General features: G+C 61.1%; 1 protein-coding gene across 3 annotated transcripts; it reads left to right on the top strand.

Annotated features, from left to right (window-relative positions):
* Positions 1–48: 48 nt before the first annotated feature.
* On the top strand, positions 49–21115 carry LOC106861237 (transcription factor COE4-like). 3 transcript variants are annotated; one of them, XM_088162894.1, is made up of 16 exons: positions 49–179; positions 4521–4677; positions 5893–5956; positions 6060–6115; positions 6280–6353; positions 6903–6971; positions 11619–11700; positions 13214–13331; positions 14342–14475; positions 14563–14689; positions 16000–16088; positions 16568–16633; positions 17183–17324; positions 17671–17850; positions 18476–18667; positions 19353–21115. In XM_088162894.1, the coding sequence occupies exons 1-16, from the start codon at positions 49–51 to the stop codon at positions 19421–19423; spliced, it is 1752 nt and encodes a 583-aa protein (XP_088019020.1). In that variant the 3' UTR covers positions 19424–21115. The 3 variants fall into 3 exon arrangements, with proteins under 3 accessions (XP_088019020.1, XP_088019021.1, XP_088019019.1); XM_088162895.1 differs by having other exon boundaries at positions 16568–16680; positions 17179–17324; XM_088162893.1 differs by lacking the exons at positions 17671–17850; positions 18476–18667; positions 19353–21115 and having other exon boundaries at positions 14593–14689; positions 17183–17527.

The following is a 21115-nucleotide window of genomic DNA, read 5'->3' as shown; positions in this document are numbered from 1 at the left end:
TGGGGGGGGGGAGGGGGTGTCCGGGGGTCCCCCTGAGCCCCCCCGGTGATGTTCTCGGTGCAGGAGGCGCTGCCCCGAGCGGGGGTCCCCATGAAGGAGGAGCCGCTGAGCGCGGGGCTCCCCGCCGGCCGCTGGCTGCAGGGCACCGGCATCCTGGACGCCAGCACGGCGGCGCAGAGGTAAGGGGACAGCTCGGGGACAGCTTGGGGACAGCTCGGGGACAGCCCGAGGAGAATCCAGGGGCTCCGGGCGCTGCGGGATGGACGCAACCCGAGCTCCGCGGGCATCCCCGGGGGCTCTGCGGAGCATCCCGGGCTCCGTGGGGCGTCCCGAGGTCCGTGGGTATCCCGGGTTCCACCGGAATTCCAGGGGATGGAGGTGTCCCGGGGGGGCTGTGGGCATCCCGGGTTCCACGGGAATTCCAGGGGATGTGGGCATCCCGGTTTTCGTGGGCATCTCGAGGGTTCTGGGCATTCCTGGGCTCCTCGGGCATCCCGGTTTTCATGGCATCCTGGAGGTTCTGGGCATTCCAGGGCTCTGGATATCCTGAGCTCCTCGGGTATCCCGGCTTCCATGGGCATTCCAAGGGCTGTGGATTTGCCAGGCTCCGTGGGCATCCCAAATTCCGTGGGCATCATCCCAGGCTCTGCAGCCCTCCTGGGCACTGCGGGCATTCCAGGGGCTCTGGGTACTCTGGATTTTAGGAGTGTCCTGGGATCCACGGACATTCCGAGTCCTGTGGGCATTCCAGGGTTTTGGGAGTGTCGTGGGATCCGTGGTCATTCCTGGTCCCTCTGGGTATCCCGGGCACTGCAGGCATTCCAGGGGCCGTGGGTATCCCGGGCACTGTGGTCCCACGGGCATCCCAGGATGTGCCCCACTCCCCCCCCCTCCCCCTTTTTTTTTTTTTTCTGGGATTTCTCGGGCCTCTGGGTACCCCCATCCCGGTGCCCTGGGCATCCCGGGATCCCGTGGATTTCTGCTGCCAGGGGTTGGTGCCAAGGGGAATGGGATCTGTGCCCGTTCCCTGCCCTTTTCCAGGGGGCTCAAATCCCATTCTCTTCATTCCCAGATGGTTCAGAGCTCCCTGAACCCCCTTCCCTGCCCTCCTGGGGACTCAAATCCCATTCCCTGCTTTTTCCAGGGGGCTCAAATCCCATTCCCTGCCTTTTCCAAGGGGTTCAGGACTCCAGGGACCTCATTCCCTGATCTCCCTGGGGGCTCAAATCCCATTCCCTGCCCTCCCTGGGAGCCTCAAAATCCCATTCCCTGCTCTTTTCCAGAGGGGTCAAATCCCATTCCCTGCCCTTTCTGGGGGACCCAAATCCCATTCCTTGCTCTTTTCCAGAGGGGTCAAATCCCATTCCCTGCTTTTTCCAGGGGACTCAAATCCAATTCCCTGCATTCCCAGGGGGTTCAGAGCTCCCTGGACCCCATTCCCAGCCCCTTTTCGGGGGTTCAAATCCCATTCCCAGCCCCTTTTCGGGGGTTCAAATCCCATTCCCAGCCCTTTTCGGGGGTTAAATCCATTCCCAGCCCCTTTTCGGAGGTTCAAATCCCATTCCCTGTCCTTCCTGGGTCCTCAGTGTCCCCTGTCCCCCTCTCCCCTCTGTGCCCAGAGGGTCAGTGCACACCCTGTCCCCTGTCCTGCTGTCCCCTCTACGGGCTTTGGGGTGTCCCTGAGGGGTCACTGAGGCCACGGTGGCTCCAAGGGGTCCCCCCAAAACTTTGGGATGCTGGAAAACCTCAGGAAACGCCTCCCCTGAAAGGGACCCCAGCGCGGCCACCACCGCGGTGACAGCCACCCCCGGTGGTGACAATGTGGAGCTGAGGGACAGCAGTGCCAGGCTCGGGGGGGGGGTTGGGGTCCCAGGGAGGTGCTGGCCTTGTCCCCGTGTCCCCAAAACCTCCCCGGGACCCCTGCAGGGGACAGAAGGACACACCCGGGGCTGGCAGTGGTGACAAGGGATGTGTCCACCGAGCGGGGGTCCTGTGCCACCCTGTGCCACCCCTGGTGGCAGCTGGGCGTGTGCCGCCGTGCTGGCAGTGCCACGCGTGGGGACACCTGGCTGGGGGGGGCGGGTTAAAACACCAATGTCCCCCCCCCCCCCCCCCCCCCCGTGTGTCCCCATGGCCACCGCAGTGTCCCCAAGGGACTGGCACTGGGGTCCTGGGTTGTGTGGTGGCATCCAGGACCCCTCCAAACCTCCCCTCCAGCGTGTCCTCGCGGACCACCGCGATGTCCCCAAGGGGATGGCAACCGATGTCTGGTGTCGCCTCGAGGGTCCGGGGTGTCCCACGCGGGGTCCCTACCCATGGGCGACATCCAGGACCCCCAAACCCCCCCCGGTCCCCGCGTGTCCCCGCGGCCACCACGATGTCCCCAGGGGGATGGCACCGATGTCTGGTGTCCCCCTCAAAAGTCCGGGGTGTCCCACGCGGGGTCCCCGCTATGGGGTGGGGGACCCCAAGCCCCCACCGGGAGCCGCTTTAGGGCCGTGCCGGGGCCGCCGCTTTCCTGGAAGCGCCGGGGCCGCGGCTGCTTGGAAATGCTTGATTGCCTTTAATAATTAATTAACGCGCCGGGCGGGGCTGGCAGCGCGGGGGGGACACGGCGGGGGACAGCGGGGACAGCCAGAGCCACCCCCCCCCCCCCACGGCGTGTCACCCAGGCGATTTTGGGGGGGGCGCCGAGGGGAATTTTTGGGGCTGGAAGGAGCCGCGGATGCCGCTGTCCCGTTGTAGGGAGGGGACAGTGAGGGGACAGAGTGTGTCCCCGCGGGGGTGGCACCCTGAGAGCAAAGCCACCAGCACGGGCAGGGGACAAGGGAACACGGCGCGGTGTCCGCAGCAGGTGCGGGGACAGGATGTGACCCGTTTGTGGTGGCCGAGCACAGGTATTGTCACCTCCCCAGGTGTGGCCCCTGGGGACAGTTTGGGACAGCACGGGTGACCTGGGGACAGTTTGAGACCCCGCGGGTGGCAACTGAAGGAGCTTTTCCTCTGTCACGTCAGGGAGAAATGTCCCCAGAGTGTCGCCAATGTCCCCAGGGGCTGGGTTGGCGGGAGGTGACACTGGGACCCGCTCCGCTCCTGCCGGGGCGACACCAGGGGACAAGGGGACACGTGTGACAGTGACGGGGACTGTGCTGGAGCCATCGTCCCTGAAGTGGCTCTGCTGTCACTGTCCTGTCACCCCGAGTGTCGGGGCAGGGACAAGCAGCGGTGGACACCAGAAGTGGCACTGAGGGGTGGCAGCGCGGGTGGCTTGGGCGGGGAGGGCTCAGGGATGTCCCCGCTGTCCCCTCTTGTCCCTCATGTTCCCCGTGCCAGGGGCTGGCAGTGTCCCCAACCGTGTCCCCTACCCTGGACAGGGAGGGGGTGCTGGAGACGGGGTCCTGGTGGCTTTGGGGACAGGCTGGTGGCCTTGGGGACGGGATGCTACAGGTTTTGGGGACAGGCTGGTGGCCCTGGGGACAGAGTGCTGCAAGGTTTTGGGGGACAGTGTGGCACCCACAGAAGGGTGCTGGGGGGTCCCAGGGATCGGATTTTGGGATTTTTGAATTTTGGGATTCTGGAAGGGGTGCTGGGGTCCCGGGGACATCGGGGCGGGTGTCCCACGGAGGTTTTGGGGTTTTTGGCACTGGGGTGGTGGGTTCTGGTGTCCCACGGAGGTTTTTGGGTTCCTGTAATGGGGTGCTGGGTCCTGGGCTGAGTCTTGGGGCGGGTTTGGGGGTCCCCGGGTCTGGGTTCTTAGGGATGGGGATCCCGGGGATGGGTGCTGGGGATCCCCAGGATTTGAGTTCCCATTGCTGGGGATCCCCAGGATTGGGGTTTCTGGTGCTGGGGATCCCCAGATCTGGGGATCTCGGGCATGGGGGTCCCCACGATTTGGGTTCCCAGTAGTGGGGATCCCCAGGATTTGGATTCTCAGGGATGGGGGTCCCCAGCTCTGGGGATCCTCAGGTTTGAGGCTCTCGGGGATGGGGATCCTGGGAATGGGGTGCTGGGGGTCCCCGGTTCTGATGTTCCCCAGCTCTGGGATTCTCGGGCATGGGACGCTGGGGGTCCCCAGGATTTGGGTTCTCGGGGATGGGGATCCCCAGGATTGGGGTTTCTGGTGCTGGGGATCCCCTGGATTTGGGTTTCTGGTGCTGAGGACCCTCAGGACGAGGGTTTCTGGTGCTGGGGATCCCCAGGTCTGGGATTCTCGGGGATGGGGGTCCCCAGGATTTGGGTCCTTGGGAATTGGGGATCCCCAAGACTGGGATTCTCTCGGGAATGGGGTGCTGGGGGTTTCCGGTACTGGGGGTCTCCAGGATTGGGATTCTCGGGGATGGGGATCCTCAGGATTTGGGGTCCCGGGGATGGGGGTCCCCAGGATTTGGGGTCTCGGTGCTGGGGATCCCCAGGATTTGGATTCCGGGAGTTCCCGGTGCTGAAGTTCCCTGTGACGTGGTGCCGGGGTTCTGGCTGTCCCTGCTGTCCCCCTGACCGTGTCGTGTCGCCTGTCGCCACAGCGGCGTGTCGCTGGCCCGCGCTCACTTCGAGAAGCAGCCCCCGGCCAACCTGCGCAAATCCAACTTCTTCCACTTCGTGCTGGCCATGTACGACCGGCAGGGCCAGCCCGTGGAGGTGGAGCGCACCTGCTTCATCGACTTCGTGGAGAAGGAGCGGGTGAGAAACCCCAAAAAATCCCCCCGAAACACCCCAAAACCTCCCCCAAAAAAACCCCAAACTATCCCCTAAAATAAACCCTAAATCACCCCTCCCCAAAAAAACCCTAAAAAACCAAACCACCCCAAAATGACCCCCCAAAATCACCCACAAATAAACTTCCCAAAACCACCCCAAGAAAAACCCCAACCCACCCCCCAAAAAACCCCAAAATGACCCCTAAACCACCCCCAAAAACCTCCCCAAAAAACCCCAAAATGACCCCTAAACCACCTCTAAAAACCTCCCCAAAGCACCCAAAAAAACCCCCAAACCACCTCAAAAAACCCCTCCAAAACCACCCCAAAATGACCCCAAAACCACCCCTAAAAACCCTAAAACCTCCCCCCAAAAAAACCCCAAAACCAACCCCCAAAATAAACCCTAAATCACCCCCCAAAAAACCCCTAAAAAACCAAAAACCACCCCCCAAAAAACCCCAAACTACCCCAAAATCACCCCCAAAAAACCGAACTCCCCCCCAAAAAATCCCAAACCACCCCTAAAAAAACCCTGGGGGAGCGGGAATTTAGGGGGTCAGAGGTGAATTTTGGGGGTTTCTGGGGTGGGAATTTGGGGAGTCGGGGTGGATTTGGGGGGGGTCCTTGGAGGGGGGGAATTTGGGGGGTCCTGGGGTTGGGAATTTGGGGGGTCACGGGTGGATTTGGAGGAGAATTTCTGGGGGGTCCGGGTGGATTTTGGGGGGAATTTGAGGGAGTCAGGAGTGGATTTTTGGGGGGTCCTGGGGTGGGAATTTGGGGGGGCAGGGATAGATTTTGGGGTAGATTTTAGGGGGTTCTGGGGTGGAAATTTGGGGGGGTCAGGGGTGGATTTTGGCAGGAATTTGGGGGGTCAGGGGTGGATTTTGGGGGATCCTGGGGTAGGAATTTGGGGAGTCGGGGTGGATTTTTTTGGGGAGGGGTGGAATTTGAGGGGTCAGGGTGGATTTTGGGGGTTCAGGAGTGGATTTGGGGGGAATTTGTGGCTTCAGGGCTGGATTTTTGGGAGTCCTGGGGGGGGGAATTTGGGGGCCTCAAGGGTGAATTTTGGGGGTTCAGGAGTGGATTTTGGGGGGAATTTGTGGCTTCAGGGCTGGATTTTTTTGGGGGTGACCAGGAGGGGACATGGGGTGACCCCCTGACCCCTCCCCGTGGATTTTTGTCCCCACCCCCGAAGGAGCAGAACGGGGAGAAAACCAACAACGGCATCCACTACCGCCTGCAGCTGCTCTACAGCAACGGTGGGCGCGGGGCTTTGGGGGGGATTTTTGGGGGGTCTCGAGGGGTTTTGGGGTGTCCCAGGAGGGAGGTGACAATCGGGGTGACCCCCCCTGGTGTCCCCAGGGCTCCGCACCGAGCAGGATTTGTACGTTCGCCTCATTGACTCCATGTCCAAGCAGGTACCGAGACCCCAAATCCCTCCCAAAATTCCCCCCCCCTCCCCAAAATCCCGCCCGCGGGGAACATCTGGATGTCGCTGCGGCCACATCTGGCCGCGGTGTCACCCGAGCGCCTCCCTGGTGCCACCCCGGTGTCGCCGCTGTCCCCTCGCTGTCCCCTCCAGGCCATCATTTACGAGGGGCAGGACAAGAACCCCGAGATGTGCCGGGTGCTGCTGACACACGAGATCATGTGCAGGTGGGCTGGGGACACCCGGGGGGGGTGACAGGAGTGTCCCCAAGGTCCCGTTAGTGCCCGCTCGTGGTTAGGGACCCTTTGGTGATTAATGAGTGGGACAATGCTGTTAATTAACGCCGGGACAGGGGACAGGCCACCCCCGGAGTGCCCTCGGGGACCCGCGCTCGTGGTTGGGGACAGCGGGTGGCCCCCCAAAAAAAACAAAGGCGGTGACAGGGACGGGTCCCCAACCCCTTCAGAGCCACCCAGGGGTGACAGGGACGGATCCACAACCCTTTCAGAGCCACTCGAGGGTGACAACGGGGCCCCCTGGGGTGACAGGAGCAGGTCCCCAACCCCTTCAGAGTCACTCGAGGGTGACACGGGGCCCCCGGGACCCCCAAACGTGTCCCCAACCCCATAAGGAGGTGGAAAAGCGACACCCCCGAGTGTCCCCCTGCCGTGTCCCCTCTGCCCCCACCCCTGAGTGACAGATCGGTCCGAGGGGGGGACCTGGGGGTCCCTCAGCCCTCGCTGTCCCCTGATGTCACCTCGTGTCCCCGTGTCCAGCCGCTGCTGTGACAAGAAGAGCTGCGGGAACCGCAACGAGACCCCCTCGGACCCCGTCATCATCGACAGGTGCTGGGGACATTTGGGGACATTTGGGGACGTCGGGGGACCCCCGACACCTCACGGCGACCTGGGGGTGGAGGGGGGGGGGAGGTGGCAGCCACCGGGGCTGTCCCCAAGCTTGGGGACACGATGCTGATGAGCCAAGGGACAGCACAGGGCACTGCGGGTGTCGCCAGGGGGTGACAGCGGTGACAGATGTCCCTTGTCGGTCACATCAATCATGGAGGTGGCACCAGCGCCTTGGGGACATCGCAGGGTGGCCGCGTCCCCGTCCCTGAGGCCACCGTGGTCCCTCTGTCCCTGTCCCCACCGGGGTCCTCCTGCCTGTCCCGGTGTCACCTCCCTGGTGCCACCAAGCCAATCCCGGGGGGGGGGGGGGTCAGGACCACGGTCCCCTTGTCACTGTCCCCTTGTCACCGTGTCCTCTGCCCCGCAGGTGTCCTGGTGGCACTTTTGGGGTGCCCCCTGGGGGGGTGGCAGTGTCCTAAATGTCCCAAATGTCCCCGCGTCCCCCCCTCAGCCTCAGGATTTTTTAGGGGGTCAATCAAGGCTTTCTGGGGGGGTCACCCAGTGCCAGGAGTGTCCCCAATCTGTCCCCCCCCGCCATCCCCAGCACTTTTGTGGTGTCCCCAGCCTGTCCCCACGGGATTTTGGGGTGTCCCCAACCCGCTCCATGCCTCTCAGAGTGTCCCCAACCCCTGTCCCCATCCTCGTCATTATTGGTGTGTCCCCATTCTCAGGATTTTTGGGGTGTCCCCTGTCCCCATCCCCATCACTTTCGGGGTGTCCCCATTACCCTGTCACTTTTGGGGTGTCTCTATTCCCCTGTCCCCATTCCCAGGATTTTTAGGGGCCACTCAGGATTTTTGGGGTGTCCCCATTCCCCTGTCCCCACCCCCAGGACTTTTGGGGTATCCCCAGCCCCTCTCCCCATCGCTTTCGGGGTGTCCCTATTCCCCTGTCCCAATTCCCAGGATTTTTGGGGGCCACTCAGGATTTTTGGGGTGTCCCCATTCCCCTGTTCCCATCCCCGTCACTTTCGGGGTGTCCCCATTCCCCTGTCTCCATCGTCATCACTTTCTGGATGTCCCCTGTCCCCATCCCTGTCACTTTTGGGGTGTCTCTATTCCCCTGTCCCAATTCCCAGGATTTTTGGGTCCACTCAAGATTTTTGGGGTGTCCCCATTCCCCTGTCCCCATCCCCGTCACTTTTGGGGTGTCCCCATTCCCGTGTCCTCATTCCCAGGATTTTTAGGGGCCACCCAGGATTTTTGGGGTGTCCCCATTCCCCTGTTCCCATCCCCGTCACTTTCGGGAGGTCACTCAGTACCAGACGTGTCCCCAACCCGCCCCAGGACTTTTGGGGTGTCCCCAACCCATGTCCCCATCCCCATCACTTTCGGGCTGTCCCCATTCCCCTGTCCCCACCCCCAGGACTTTCGGGGTGCCCTGTCCCCATCCCCATCACTTTCGGGGGGGTCACGCAGGGCCAGGCGTGTCCCCAAGGCTCCCGCGGAGCCCCCCCTGTCCCCCGTGTCCCCGTGTCCCCCCCCCCCGGGCCAGCCCCGCTGGTTTGAGAGCGCGCTAAGTGCCCCTCTCGCGGCGTTAATCAAATTACCCGGCTGCGAAAATTGACGCTTCTCATTAATTAGCCACGATTATGCTAATTGCGCATTCAAATTTATGCGCCGCGAGCAGAAGGTGCTCGGCAGCGGCGCCGGGCATTTGCATATTCAATGGTAATTAGCCATGCTAATTAATGCGCCGGCCCCGTATTTTTAACTCGCGGGGGTTCAGCCCCAGCCCCCCCCACACCCTGGGGCTGGGATTTGGGGGATTTGGGGGATTTAGGGGTTTTTTTGGGGGGGGTTTTGGGGTATCCCCCCGGCCGTGCTGTCCCGGGGATGGCGGGGCCGTTTTCCAGCTCCTTCCTTGCCCTGATTGCCACCCGCGGGGCGGGAATGGGATTATGGGAATCCTGTGTTGCCCCTATAGGGTTGGGACCCCCTTTCTGTGGGATCGGGACCCCCCTCAGTGTGAGATCCCTCTTGCCTGGGATCCCCCTTTTTCCATGGGGTCCTAGAAATGAGACCCCCTTTTTTTTGGGATCTCTCTTTTTTATGGGATCCCCCCTTTTCCATGGGATCCTTTAAATGAAACCCCATTTTTTGGGATCTCTCTTTTTTTAGGATCCTCCTTTATTTTTTATTAATTTTTTGGGATTCTCCTTTTTCCATAGGGACTCCCTCGCTGTGGGGTCCCCCTTTTCCACAGGGTTCTCTAAATGAGACCCTTTTTTGGGGATTCATCTTTTTTTGGGATCTCCCTTTTCCATGGGATCCTCTAAATGAGATCCCTTTCTTTGGGATCCCCCTTTTTGTTGGGATCTGCCTTTTCCATGGGGACCCCCTCGCTGTGGGACCCCAATTCCATGGGATCCTTTTTTTTTGTAGGATTCCCTTTTTATGGGATCTCCCTTTTCCATGGGATCCCCTAAATGAGACCCCTTTTTTTTGGGGTCCCCCCTTTCCATGGGATCCTCTTTCCCTATGACCCTCCCTCCATGGGATCCTTTTTGGGATCCCCTTTTTGTGGGATCTTTTATTTTTGGGATCCCCCTTTTCCATGGGATCCTCTGAAACTCCTTTTTCTGGGATCCCCTTTTTGTGGGATCCTCCTTTTCCATGGGGTCCTAGAAATGAGACCCCTTTTTTTGGATCCTCTTTTTTTTGTGGGATCCCCTTTTTCCATGGGATCCCCACACCGTGGAACCTCCTTTCCCCAGAATCCCTTTTTTTTTTTTGTGGGATCCCATTTTTTGTGGGATTCTCATTCCCTGGGATCCCCTCTTTGCGGGATTCCTTTTTTTTTTTTTTTTTTTTTTTTTTTTTTTTTTTTTTTTTTTTTGGTGGGATCTCCCTTCTCTGGGATCCCCTCATCCACGGAACCCCTTTTTTTGTGGGACCCCTTTTCTATGGGATCCTCTTTCCATGTAACCTCTTTTTTTTGTGGGATCCCTGAGTTCCTTTTTCCCATGAGATCCCTTTTTTTGTGGGATTCCCTCTCCCTGAGACCCCTTTTCCATCCCTGGGACCCCCTTTTTTTGTGGGATCCCTTTTTTCTGGGACCTCCTTTTTGTGGGATCTCCCTTTCTTATGGGATCCCCTTTTCGTGGCACCCCCTTTCCATGTAACCAATTTTTTGTAGGATTCCCTTTCCATGTAACCCCTTTTTTATGGGATCCCCTTTTTTATGTGATCCTCATTTTTATGGGATCCTCTTTTTGTGGGACCCCCTTTCCACGTAACCATTTTTTTGTAGGATCTCCTTTTTTATGGGATTTCCTTTTTTATGGGATCCCCTTTTTGTGGGACCCCCTTTCCATGTAACCCCTTTTTTTTTTTTTTTTTTTTTTTTTTTTTTTTTTTTTGCGAGATCCCCATTTCCTGTCACCCCTTTTTTATGGGATCTCCGTTTTTATGGGATCCCCTTCCCATGTAACCCCTTTTTTTGTGGGATCCCCATTCCCTCGGATCCCTCTTCGTGTCCCTGACCCGGTTCCCCCAGATGTCCCCAAAGCCCGTGTGACCCCAGAGATGGGCACGGGGGTCCCAGTGTTCCCAGGTGTCACCCCCAGCGGGATGGGGACAGGGAGGGACACTGGGATGGGGACAAAGAGATGGGATGGGGACACTGGGATGGGGACAGGAGGGGACAGTGGGATGGGGACAGAGTGGGATACTGGAATGGGAACAGGAGGGGACAAAGGGATGGGATGGGGACACTGGGATGGGGACAGGAAGGGACAAAGGGACAGGATAGGACACTGGGATGGGGATAGGGTGGGACAGTGGGAAGGGGACATTGGAATGGGGACACTGGGATGGGGACAGGGTGGAATACAGATGGGACAGTGGGATGGGGACAGTGGGATGGGGACAGGGTGGAATACAGATGGGACAGTGGGATAGGGACAGGAAGGGACAGAAGGATGGGGACAGTGGGATGGGGACAGGGTGGCATCGTGGGATGGTGATAGGAGGGGACACGGGGATGGGGGGACAGTGGGATGGGGACAGGAGGGGACAAGATGGGACACTGGGATGGGGGCGGGATGGAACAGTGGGATGGGGACAGGAGGGGATAAAGAGATGGGGACACTGGGATGGGGAAAGGGTGACATAGTGGGATGGGGACAGGAGGGGACATTGGGATGGGGACAGGGTGGCATCGTGGGACGGGGACAGGAGGGGACAAAAGAATGGGATGGGGACAAGGTGGCACAATGGGATGGGGACAGAGGGATGGAGACAGCAGATAGGGACAAGATGGGGACACTGGGATTGGGACAGGGTGGCATTGTGGGATGGGGACGGGAGGGGACATTGGGATGGGGACAGGAGGGGACAAAGAGACAGGATGGGGACAGTGGGATGGGGACATTGGGATGGGGTGGCGACACAGAGAGGGACAAGATGGGGACACTGCAATGGGGACGCTGAGATGAGGACATTGGGGACAAGATGGGGACACCCGAGATGAGGACATTGGGGACAAGATGGGGACACCCGAGATTAGGGGACATCAGGACAAGGTGACACATTTTTGTCCCTTCACCCTTTTGGTTTTTTTTTTTTTTCCCCGTAATTCCAGGTTTTTCCTCAAGTTTTTCCTCAAGTGCAACCAGAACTGCCTAAAAAACGCCGGGAACCCTCGGGACATGCGGCGCTTCCAGGTGACATTTGGGGACATCAAAAGGGGGTGCGGGCGACCCTAAAAAGAGGTGGGGGCGACCCTAAAAAGATTTCCCAAAGGGGTCGAGGGGAATTGGGGACTCGATTCCCCCCGAACGGGGGGAATCGAGTCCCCAATTCCCCTCGACCCCTTTGAAAAATCCCCCAACTCCACCCTATATATATATATAAAAAAAACCCTATTAAAAAAAAAAAACCCTAAATCCACCCTGAAAACCCCAAAATCTCCGCCCTCCTCCCCCCCCTTTCCTCGGTCGCAGCTGGGTCCTGTCCCCCCCCCCCCCTTCGAGGTTCATCAGGGCTCGGTAACGAGATGTTAATTGTGACATTTCGGTGATTAACGACCCCATTTGCATCGCGGCATCGGCGGCGGGAGAGCGGCGGGGGGAAAAAGGGGAAAAAGGGGAAGGGAGGGGGGGGATTTGTGGGATTAAATGGCGGGGGGGGACGGGAATAGGGTGTGGGGGGTCCTATAAAGGGGTTTGGGGTCTGCTGGAGGGGGTGGGGAAGTCCCTGAAGGGGTGGCCCTATAAGGGGGTTTGGGGTTTTCTGGAGGGATGAGCTCTGGGGGGATTTGGGGGTGGCCCTAAAATGGGGTTTGGGGTGCCTTGGGGGACTGGGGGTGGCCCTAAAGGGGATTTGGGGACCCTTGGGGGGCTGGGGTGGAGTTGGGGATGGCCCTATAAGGGGGTTTGGGGTCCTCTGGAGGGATGAGCCCTGGGGGGATTTGGGGGGCTGGGGGTGATCCCTAAAAGGAGTTTGGAGTCCCCTGAGGGACTGTGGATGGCCCTAAAGGGGGTTTGGGGAGCCCTGTGTGGAATTTGTGGGGCTGGGGGTGACCCTAAAATGGGGTTTGGGAGGCACTTGGGGGGCTGGGGGTGGCCCTAAAGGGGATTTGGGGTCCCCGGGGGAGAATCTGAGGGGCTGGGGAAGGCCCTAAAAGGGGTTTGGGGTCCCCTGGGGGGAACTTGGAGGAAGTTTGGGTGGCCCTAAAAGGGGTTTGGGGTCTCCTGGGGGGCTGGGGGTGGCCCTATAGAAGTTTTGGGGTGCCCTGGAGGGAACTTGGGGTGGTCCCGGGGAGACCTCAGAGGGGTTTGGGGGGGCACTTGGGGAATTGGGGGTGACCCTAAAAGGGGTTTGGGGTCCCTTTGGGGGAGTCTGGGTGTCCCTTGAGTGTCCCCTGGGTGTCCTGGGGAAGGACTTTGGCAATCTGGGGGGGGGGGGGGGGGGGGGCTGGTGACACCAGGATGGGAGGGCCACCCTTGGGTCACCCCTGTGACACCGTGGGGACATCACAGCCGGCCACCCTGTGGTGTGACAGGGGAGGGGACACCACGGGGACAACGCAGGGACACCACACACAGCGTCCCCACTCTGTGCCACGGCCATGACAGGGGAGGGGACACCACGGGGACACCACACACAGCATCCCCACGGTGTGACAGGGCAGGGGGGGACAGCACAGGTGACCGTGTGTGTCCCTTGTCCCCACAGGTGGTGGTGTCCACCACGGTGCACGTGGACGGCCACGTCCTGGCCGTGTCTGACAACATGTTCGTCCACAACAACTCCAAACACGGGCGGCGCGCGCGGCGCCTCGACCCGTCCGAAGGTCAGGGGACACCTGGGGACATCCTGGGGACATCCTGGGGACATGTGTTGGCGTCTTGCCAGTGTGGCCTGGCACCCCCAGGGTGATCCCTGTGTCCCCACCCTGCTGTCCCCAAGTGTCCGTGCCCGTCTGTGGTTGGGTGTCCATGGGTCCCTCTGTTTGTCCCCACCTGTGTCATCCTGGTCACACGTGTGTCCCCAGCCATGTCCAGGTGGCCATCTGTGATTGTCCCCAGTCGTGTCCCTGTGTGTCCCCAGTCATGTCCTTGTGTCCCCATGCCTGTCCCCAGCCATGTCCCCATGTCCTGATGTCCCTGTCCCAATCCATGTCAGTGTCTGTCCCAATCTATGCCTTCGTGTCCCCATCAATGCTCATGTCCCCACGTCTGTCTGTCCCCATCAATGTCCGTGTCTCCATGCCAGTCCATGTCCCCATGCCCGTCCCCATGCATGTCCCCATGTCCCCCATCCCCATCCGTGTCCATGTCGTGATGTCCCTGTGAGTCCCAATCTGTGGCTGTCCCAACCCATGCCCTTGTGTCCCCATCAATGTCCATGTCCCCATGCCTGTCCCCATCAATGTCCATGTCCCCATGCCCCTGTGTCCCCATGACTGTCCCCTCTTCCCTGCCCCCACACCACTGTCCCCAAGCCTCCACCCTTCCATGTCCCCATCAGTGTCTCTGTCCCTGCCATCACTGTCCTTGTCCCCTCCATCCCTCAATGTCCTCTCCATCAGTGTCCCTGTCCCCCCCCACCCCTCTGTCCCTACCATCACTGTCCCTGTCCCCTCCGTGTTCCCACCATTGCTGTCCCTGGCCCCTCCATGTCCCTGCCATCACTATCCCTGTCCCCCCCACCTCTCCATGTCTCAGCCATTGCTCTCCTTGTCCCCTCCATCGATGTTCCTGGCCCCTGCATGTCCCCGCCATCACCATCCCTGTCCCCTCCATTGCTGTCCCTGTCCCCTCACCCCTCTGTCCCCTCCATCGCTGTCCCTGTCCCCTCCAGCAGCCACCCCCTGCATCAAGGCCATCAGCCCCAGCGAGGGCTGGACCACGGGCGGTGCCACCGTCATCGTCATCGGGGACAACTTCTTCGATGGCCTCCAGGTGCTGTTCGGCACCGTGCTGGTGTGGAGCGAGGTACGGGGACGGTCCCTGCGGGTGGCTTGGGGACAGCTTGGGGACACCGCTGAGGCCGTGTCCCCCCCCCTCCCCCCCACCCCACAGCTCATCACCCCCCACGCCATCCGCGTGCAGACCCCCCCCCGGCACATCCCGGGGGTCGTGGAGGTGACGCTGTCCTACAAGGCCAAACACTTCTGCAAGGGCGCCCCCGGACGCTTCGTCTACACCGGTGAGGGACGGGGACAGCGGGGTGGGGACATTGGGGTTGGGGTGGGGACAGCGGGGTGGGGACGTTGGGGTTGGGGTGGGGACATTGGGAGTGGGACATCAGGATTGGGGTGGGGACACTGGGATTGGAAAATTGGGGTTGGGGTGGGGACATTATGAGTGGGACATGGGGATTGGGGTGGGGACATTGGGACTAAAACATTGGGGTTGGGACACTGGGATTGGGGTGGAGACATTGGGAATGGGACATCAGGATTGGGATGGGGACACTGGGAATGGGGCATCGGGATTGGGGTGGAGACATTGGGATTGGTGCAGGGACACTGGGATTGGTGCGGGGACATCAGGAATGGGACGTTGGGGCTGGGGTTTGGCCATTGGGACGGGGATATCAAGGTTGGGGTGGGGACATTGGGATTGGAACATCAGGGTTGGGGTGGGGACATTGAGGTTGGGATGGGACACCTGGGAATGGGATGGGGACATCGCTTTGGGACATTGGGATTGGGGTGGGGACTTGGGGAATGGGACATTAGGATTGGGACATTGAGGTGGGGACACTGGGATTGGGATGGGGATATTGGGATTCGGGTGGGGACATTGGGGATGAGGACATTGGGATTGGGGTGGGGACATTGAGAATGACATGGGGACATTGGGATTGGGGTGAGGACACTGGGATTAGGACGTTGGGATTGGGGTGGGGACACCTGGTGTTGGGACAGGGACATCAGGGTTGGGACATTGGAATTGGGGTGGGGATATCAGGGTTGTGGCATTGGGATTGGGGTGGGGATATTTGGGTTGGGGACATCAGGACTGGGGTGGGGTCATCGGAATTGGGACATTGGGATTGGGATGGAGAGCACTGGGTTTGGGATAGAGACCACTGGGAACTGGATGGGGACATTGGGATTGGGATTAGGGATTAGGGGACATTGAGGAATGGGATGGTGACACCCAGGAATGGGATAGAGATAGCTGGGATTGGGATAGAGACACCTGGGAAGGGGATGGGGACATTGAGATTGGGGTTTGGACACCAGGATTGGGATGGGGACTTTGGGGAATGGGATGGGGACACCTGAGAGGGAAATGGGGACATTGGGATTGGGATGGGCACAGCCAGGAATGGGATAGAAACTGCTGGGAATGTGATGGGGACACCTGGGGCTGTGACACACACTCATGGGATGGGGACACAGACCCCTGTGACAGTGCCACAGCCCCCGGGACAGTGACGCAGCCCCTTGGGACAATGTCCTAGCCGCGGGGAGGGGACAGCGACCTGACGGTGTCCCCTGTCCCCAGCCCTGAACGAGCCCACCATCGATTACGGGTTCCAGCGGCTGCAGAAGGTGATCCCGCGACACCCCGGGGACCCCGAGCGCCTGCCCAAGGTAGGGGACAGGGACAGGAGGGACACCCCTGGGGACAGGAGGGACACCCTGGGCACACGGGGCTTCCCTGGCAGTGCCCCAGGGGCAAAGGATAGGGAGGAGGTGACAGTTCTTGTGTCCCCTGGGGCAGGGAGGGACAGAGGGGGGTTGGGGACACGGGCGGGACATTGGCGACACAGAATGGATGGGCAGGGGTGACCATGGGGGGACACGGGGCTGGGTCATTGGGGACACAGAATAGGGAGGGGTTGGGGATACGGGGGGGACATTGGGGACACAGAATGGGGAGGGCAAGGGGGACATGGGGGACACGGGGGGGACATTGGGGACACAAGGGGGCAGGGAGGACACGGAGGGGGGGACATTGGGGACACAGAATGGGGAGGCAGAGGGGTTCTGGGGGGGACATGGGGGGCTGGGGGGGTGTAGCCCCCCCCCCCGACCCCTTGTCCCCTCCCCTGTCCCCTCGCTGTCCCCAGGAGGTGCTGCTGAAGCGCGCGGCCGACCTGGTGGAGGCGCTTTATGGGGTCCCCCACGGCAGCCAGGTGTGCGGGACCCCCCCGGGACACCCCCTGGGACCCCCCCCGCCACATCTGGAAGGTCCCGGTCCCCTCCCCAGCCCCACTGTGGTCCCTGGGGAGGTGACAGGAGCTGGGACAGTCTGAGCCACATCCCCGGGTCACCCAGGGCTCTGGGGGTGGTGGGGTGGCAGCAAGGAGGTGGCTCTGGGGGTGGCACTGTGGGGCACCATCGAGGGGTGACACTGAGAGGTGACACTTTCGGGTGACGCTGTGGAGTGGCATGGAGAGGTGACACTGAAGGGGGACACCAAGGAGTTACTCCGTGGGGTGGCACTGAGGGGTGACAATGAGAGGTGACACTTTTGCGTGACGCTGTGCTAGAGGGTGACACTGTGGGGTGGCACGGAGGAGGGGTTACTGTGGGGTGACACCATGGTGGAGGGTGACACTGTGGGGTGACACCAAGGAGTTACTCTGTGAGGTGACACTGAGAGGTGACACTGCGGGGTGCCACCCAGAGGTGTCCCCAGGCAGTGCCACCCTCACGCGGTGACACCTCTGCCGTGTCCCCAGGACGTGCTGCTGAAGCGGGCGGCCGACGTGGCCGAGGCGCTGTACAGTGTCCCCAGGGCCCCCGCGCATGTCACTGTCCCCTCCTTCGGCGGGGGACAGCTCGGCCTGGCCATGGGCGACTCCCCGCAGGGCTCCGAACAAGGTGCGCGGTGGCCTCGGGGTGGCTTCAGAGTTTTTGTCCCCTTTCCGACTGGTGCCACCTGTCACTGTCCCCTCGAGGCTCCCCATGCGTGCGCGGTGGCCTCGGGGTGGCCTCAGGGTGACAGGAAGGTTTTTGTCCCCTCTCCGACTGGTGCCACCGTGTCGCTGTCCCCGCAGGGCTGTGACTAAAGCCCGAGGTGGCCTCGGGGTGGCGGGAGGGTTTTTGTCCCCTCTCCAGGAGGTGCCACCGTGTCACTGTCCCCTCAGGGCTCCCCATAAGGTGCACGGTGGCCTCGGAGATTTGTGTCCCCTCCCCGGCTGATGTCACCGTGTCGCTGTCCCCGCAGGGTTCTCGCGCAGCCCCGGGACGCCCCCGGCGCGGGGGTTCGGTCCCCCGGGCTCGGCCCCCCAGCAGGGCTTTGCCGGGGCCACCGGTGGCTTCGGCGGGGCCACCATGGCCGGGCTGGGGGTCCCCGGGTCCCCTCCGAGCTTCCTGAACGGCTCCACGGCCACCTCCCCCTACGCCAGTGAGTGACACGTCTGGGGACACCGATGGGGAGGGGACACGAGTTCATGGGGGGCACTGGGGGTCCCCAAAGCCGTGTGACAGCCCTGGGGGGTTCCTGAAGTCATGGCTGGTCCCCGGGGACCGTTGTCATTATGGGGTCCTTGGGGGTCCCCAGAGTTATGGGTCAGCCCTGTGGGTCCCCCAAAGCCGTGTGACAACCCTGGAGTGTCCCCAAAGCCATCACTGAGGGCAAGAGAGAGGCAGTGAGGACATGGCCAGCTGAGATTGGACAGCCCTGTCCCTGTCATTGCCTCTGTCCTTGTCCTGGCTCTGTCCCCATCCCTGTCCCTATTTTGTCCCATTCCTGTCCCATCTCTGTCCCAACCCTGTCCCCATCCCATCCTCATTACCTGTTCTGTCCCATCCTTGTCCCGGCTCTGTCCCCATCCCTGTCCCTGTTCTTGTCCTTGTCCCTGTCCCCATCCCAGTCCCTGTCCCATCCCCGTCCCATCTCTGTCCCGTGTCCCATCTCTGTCCCATCCCTGTCCCCATCCTCATCCCTGTTCTCTCCCATTCCATCCCCATCCCTGTCCCCTCGCGGTGTCCCCTGTCCCGAGCCGAGCCGTGTGTCACTGTCCCCTCAGTCCTGCCCGCCAGTCCCCCGCTGGGCGCCTCGTCCGTCACTGTCACCTCTGGCCCGGGCACGGCCACCCCGCCCGGTGGCTTCTCCTTCTCCCCGGTGACGATGATCTCGGCCGTGAAGCAGAAAAGCGCCTTCGCCCCCGTGCTGCGGCCACAGGGCTCCCCCCCGCCCGCCTGCGCCAGCGCCCTGCAAGGTCAGACTGTCCCCAAGGCCACCAAGGTCGCTGTCACCCAGCCCCGGGTGGCTCCTGCCCCATGGAGGGTCCCCAGTGTCACCGCACTCCCAGTGTCCTGTACATGGGAATGGTTGGGGCTGCCCTGTGCCACCCTTGTCGCTCTCTGCCGGTGTCCCCAGGGTCCCTGACATCTGTCCCCGGGTGGCTCCTGCCCCGTGGAGGGTCCCTTGCCCTGCAAGGTCAGACTGTCCCCAAGGCCACCAAGGTCGCTGACACCCAGCCCCCGGTGTATCGTGCTCCATGGAGGGTCCCCAGTGTCACCACACTCCTGATGTCCTTTACATGGGAATGGTTGGGTCCGCCCTGTGCCACCCTTGTCACTCTCTCCAGGTGTCCCCAAGGTCTGTGACATGTCCCTGCCCCACAGAGGGACCTTGGTGTCACTGTAATCCTTGTCCCTGCCCCAGGATGCGGTTGGGGCTGCCTTGTGCCACCCTGAGGCCTGTCCCTTCTGTGTCCCCCGTGTCCCCAACCCCCACCCCGACCTCCCCTGCCCCACAGAGGGTCCCCAACGTCACCGCACTCCCTGCCTGACATCCCTGCCCGTGTGACGCTCGTACCCGGGGTTGTCCCGTGTCACCCTCGTCCCTGCCCCACTGTGTCCCCGGTGTCCCCTGGCTGATGCTGTCCCTGCCCTGCCCAGACCCAGCTTTCGAGGACTCGGACAAATTCCACGCTCCGGCGCGGCCGCTCCAGGGATTGGCCTATTCCTAAGGACGGCGTTTCCGGAGGGGCTCCGGACCCCCCCATCCCACCGGGACAGGAGCGGGGACAAGGACTGGGGACATCCCTGTCCCCTGTGCCCACCCCTCAGAGCTGGGATGGCGCCAGGATGAGGGGACCCGGCCCCCCCCCCCACCCCGATGTCCCCACACCGGGTGACCCCAGCCTGGCCTGGCTGAGGGGGGACTTGGGGAAATCCTGGAATGAACCAAAATTCCTGGGTTTGGCCTTGGGAAGAGGCGGAGAGAGCCGGGAATGGGGGCGTGGGATGGAGGAGCCGGGATGGGCAAGAGGGGTGATCCAAGGTGGGAGGGATGATCCAGAAAAGGATGGATGATCCAGGGTGGGATGGATGCTCTGGAATAGGATGGATGATCCAAGGTGGGGTGGATGTTTGAGGTGGGATGGATGCTCTGGAATAGGAGAGATGATCCAAAGTGAGATGGATACTCCAGGGTGGGAGAGATGATCCCAGGTGGGGTGGATGTTCTGGAATAGGGTGGATGGTCCAGAATAGGATGGATACTCCAGGATGGGAAGGATGATCCCAGGTGGGATGGATGATCCATGTGAGTTGAATGCTCTGGAAAATGATGGATGATCCAACATGGGATAGATGGTCCAGGTGGGATGGATGATCTGGATTAGGATGGATACTCCAGGATGGGAAGGATGATCTAAGGTGGGATGGAAGCTCAGGAATAGGAGGGATGATCCAAGGTGGGATGGATGATCCAGGTGGGATGGATACTCCAGGATGGGAGGGGTGTTCTAGGTAGGATAGAAGCTCTGGAATATGAAGGATGAGCCGAAGTGGGATGGAAGCTCCAAGATGGGATGGATGCTCTGGAATGGGATGGATACTCCAGGATGGGATGGATGATCCAAGGTGAGATGGATGCTCTGGGATGGGATGGCTGATCCAGAACAAGATGGATATTGAGGATTAGAGAGATGATCCAGGAAAAGATGGATGCTCCTGGGCAGGGGGGATGATTTGGAGTGGGATGGATGATGATGGATGATGATGATGGATGATGGATGATGATGGATGGATGCTTCAAGGCAGGAGGGACAATCTGGGACAAGATGGGCGCTCCCAGGAGAGATGGACACTCCAAGGTGGGATGGATGTTCCGGGTGGGACGGACACCCCAGGACAGACGGACGCTCCGGTGGGACTCGGCTCCCCCCGACCTTTCCCGGCTCTCTCCCCACTCCACATCCGGAGCCTCGCCCACAATTCCAGAATCCCAGAATCCCGGATCTCTGCCTGTCCAGGATCAGGATCCTGGTGCCACCCGGGGCGTGGGGACACCGCGTTTCCTGTCCCCTGCCATTAATTATCGCCATTATTATCAATATTAATGATCAGAATTATTTTGACCACAGGGAGGGGGAAGGTCCCTGGGTGTCCCTGGATGTCCCTGGGTGTCCCTGTCCCCTCCCCCAGCCGGGAATTTTGTACATAAAACGGGAAGAATTCCCAACATTCCCCCTTTTCCCCCCCCTCGGGGGTGGCTCGTGTCCCTCCCCTCCGCGTCTGTCCCCTCTCGGTGTCACCGCGTGTCCCCCCCACCCGGGCTGGGGGAGGTGACCCTTGGGGACAATGTCCCCTCCTCGCGGAGGTGGCGCAGGGCGTGGCCGGGGGCCCGAATGGGAATTAAAGACCTCGTGGAAAAA

This window comes from Sturnus vulgaris, chromosome 4 (assembly GCF_052056855.1).
Source record: "Sturnus vulgaris isolate bStuVul1 chromosome 4, bStuVul1.hap1, whole genome shotgun sequence".
In the NCBI taxonomy this organism is placed as follows: Eukaryota; Metazoa; Chordata; class Aves; order Passeriformes; family Sturnidae; genus Sturnus; species Sturnus vulgaris.
The sequence above is the reverse complement of the archived record's forward strand: the minus strand, read 5'-3'. Positions and strand labels throughout refer to the sequence as shown.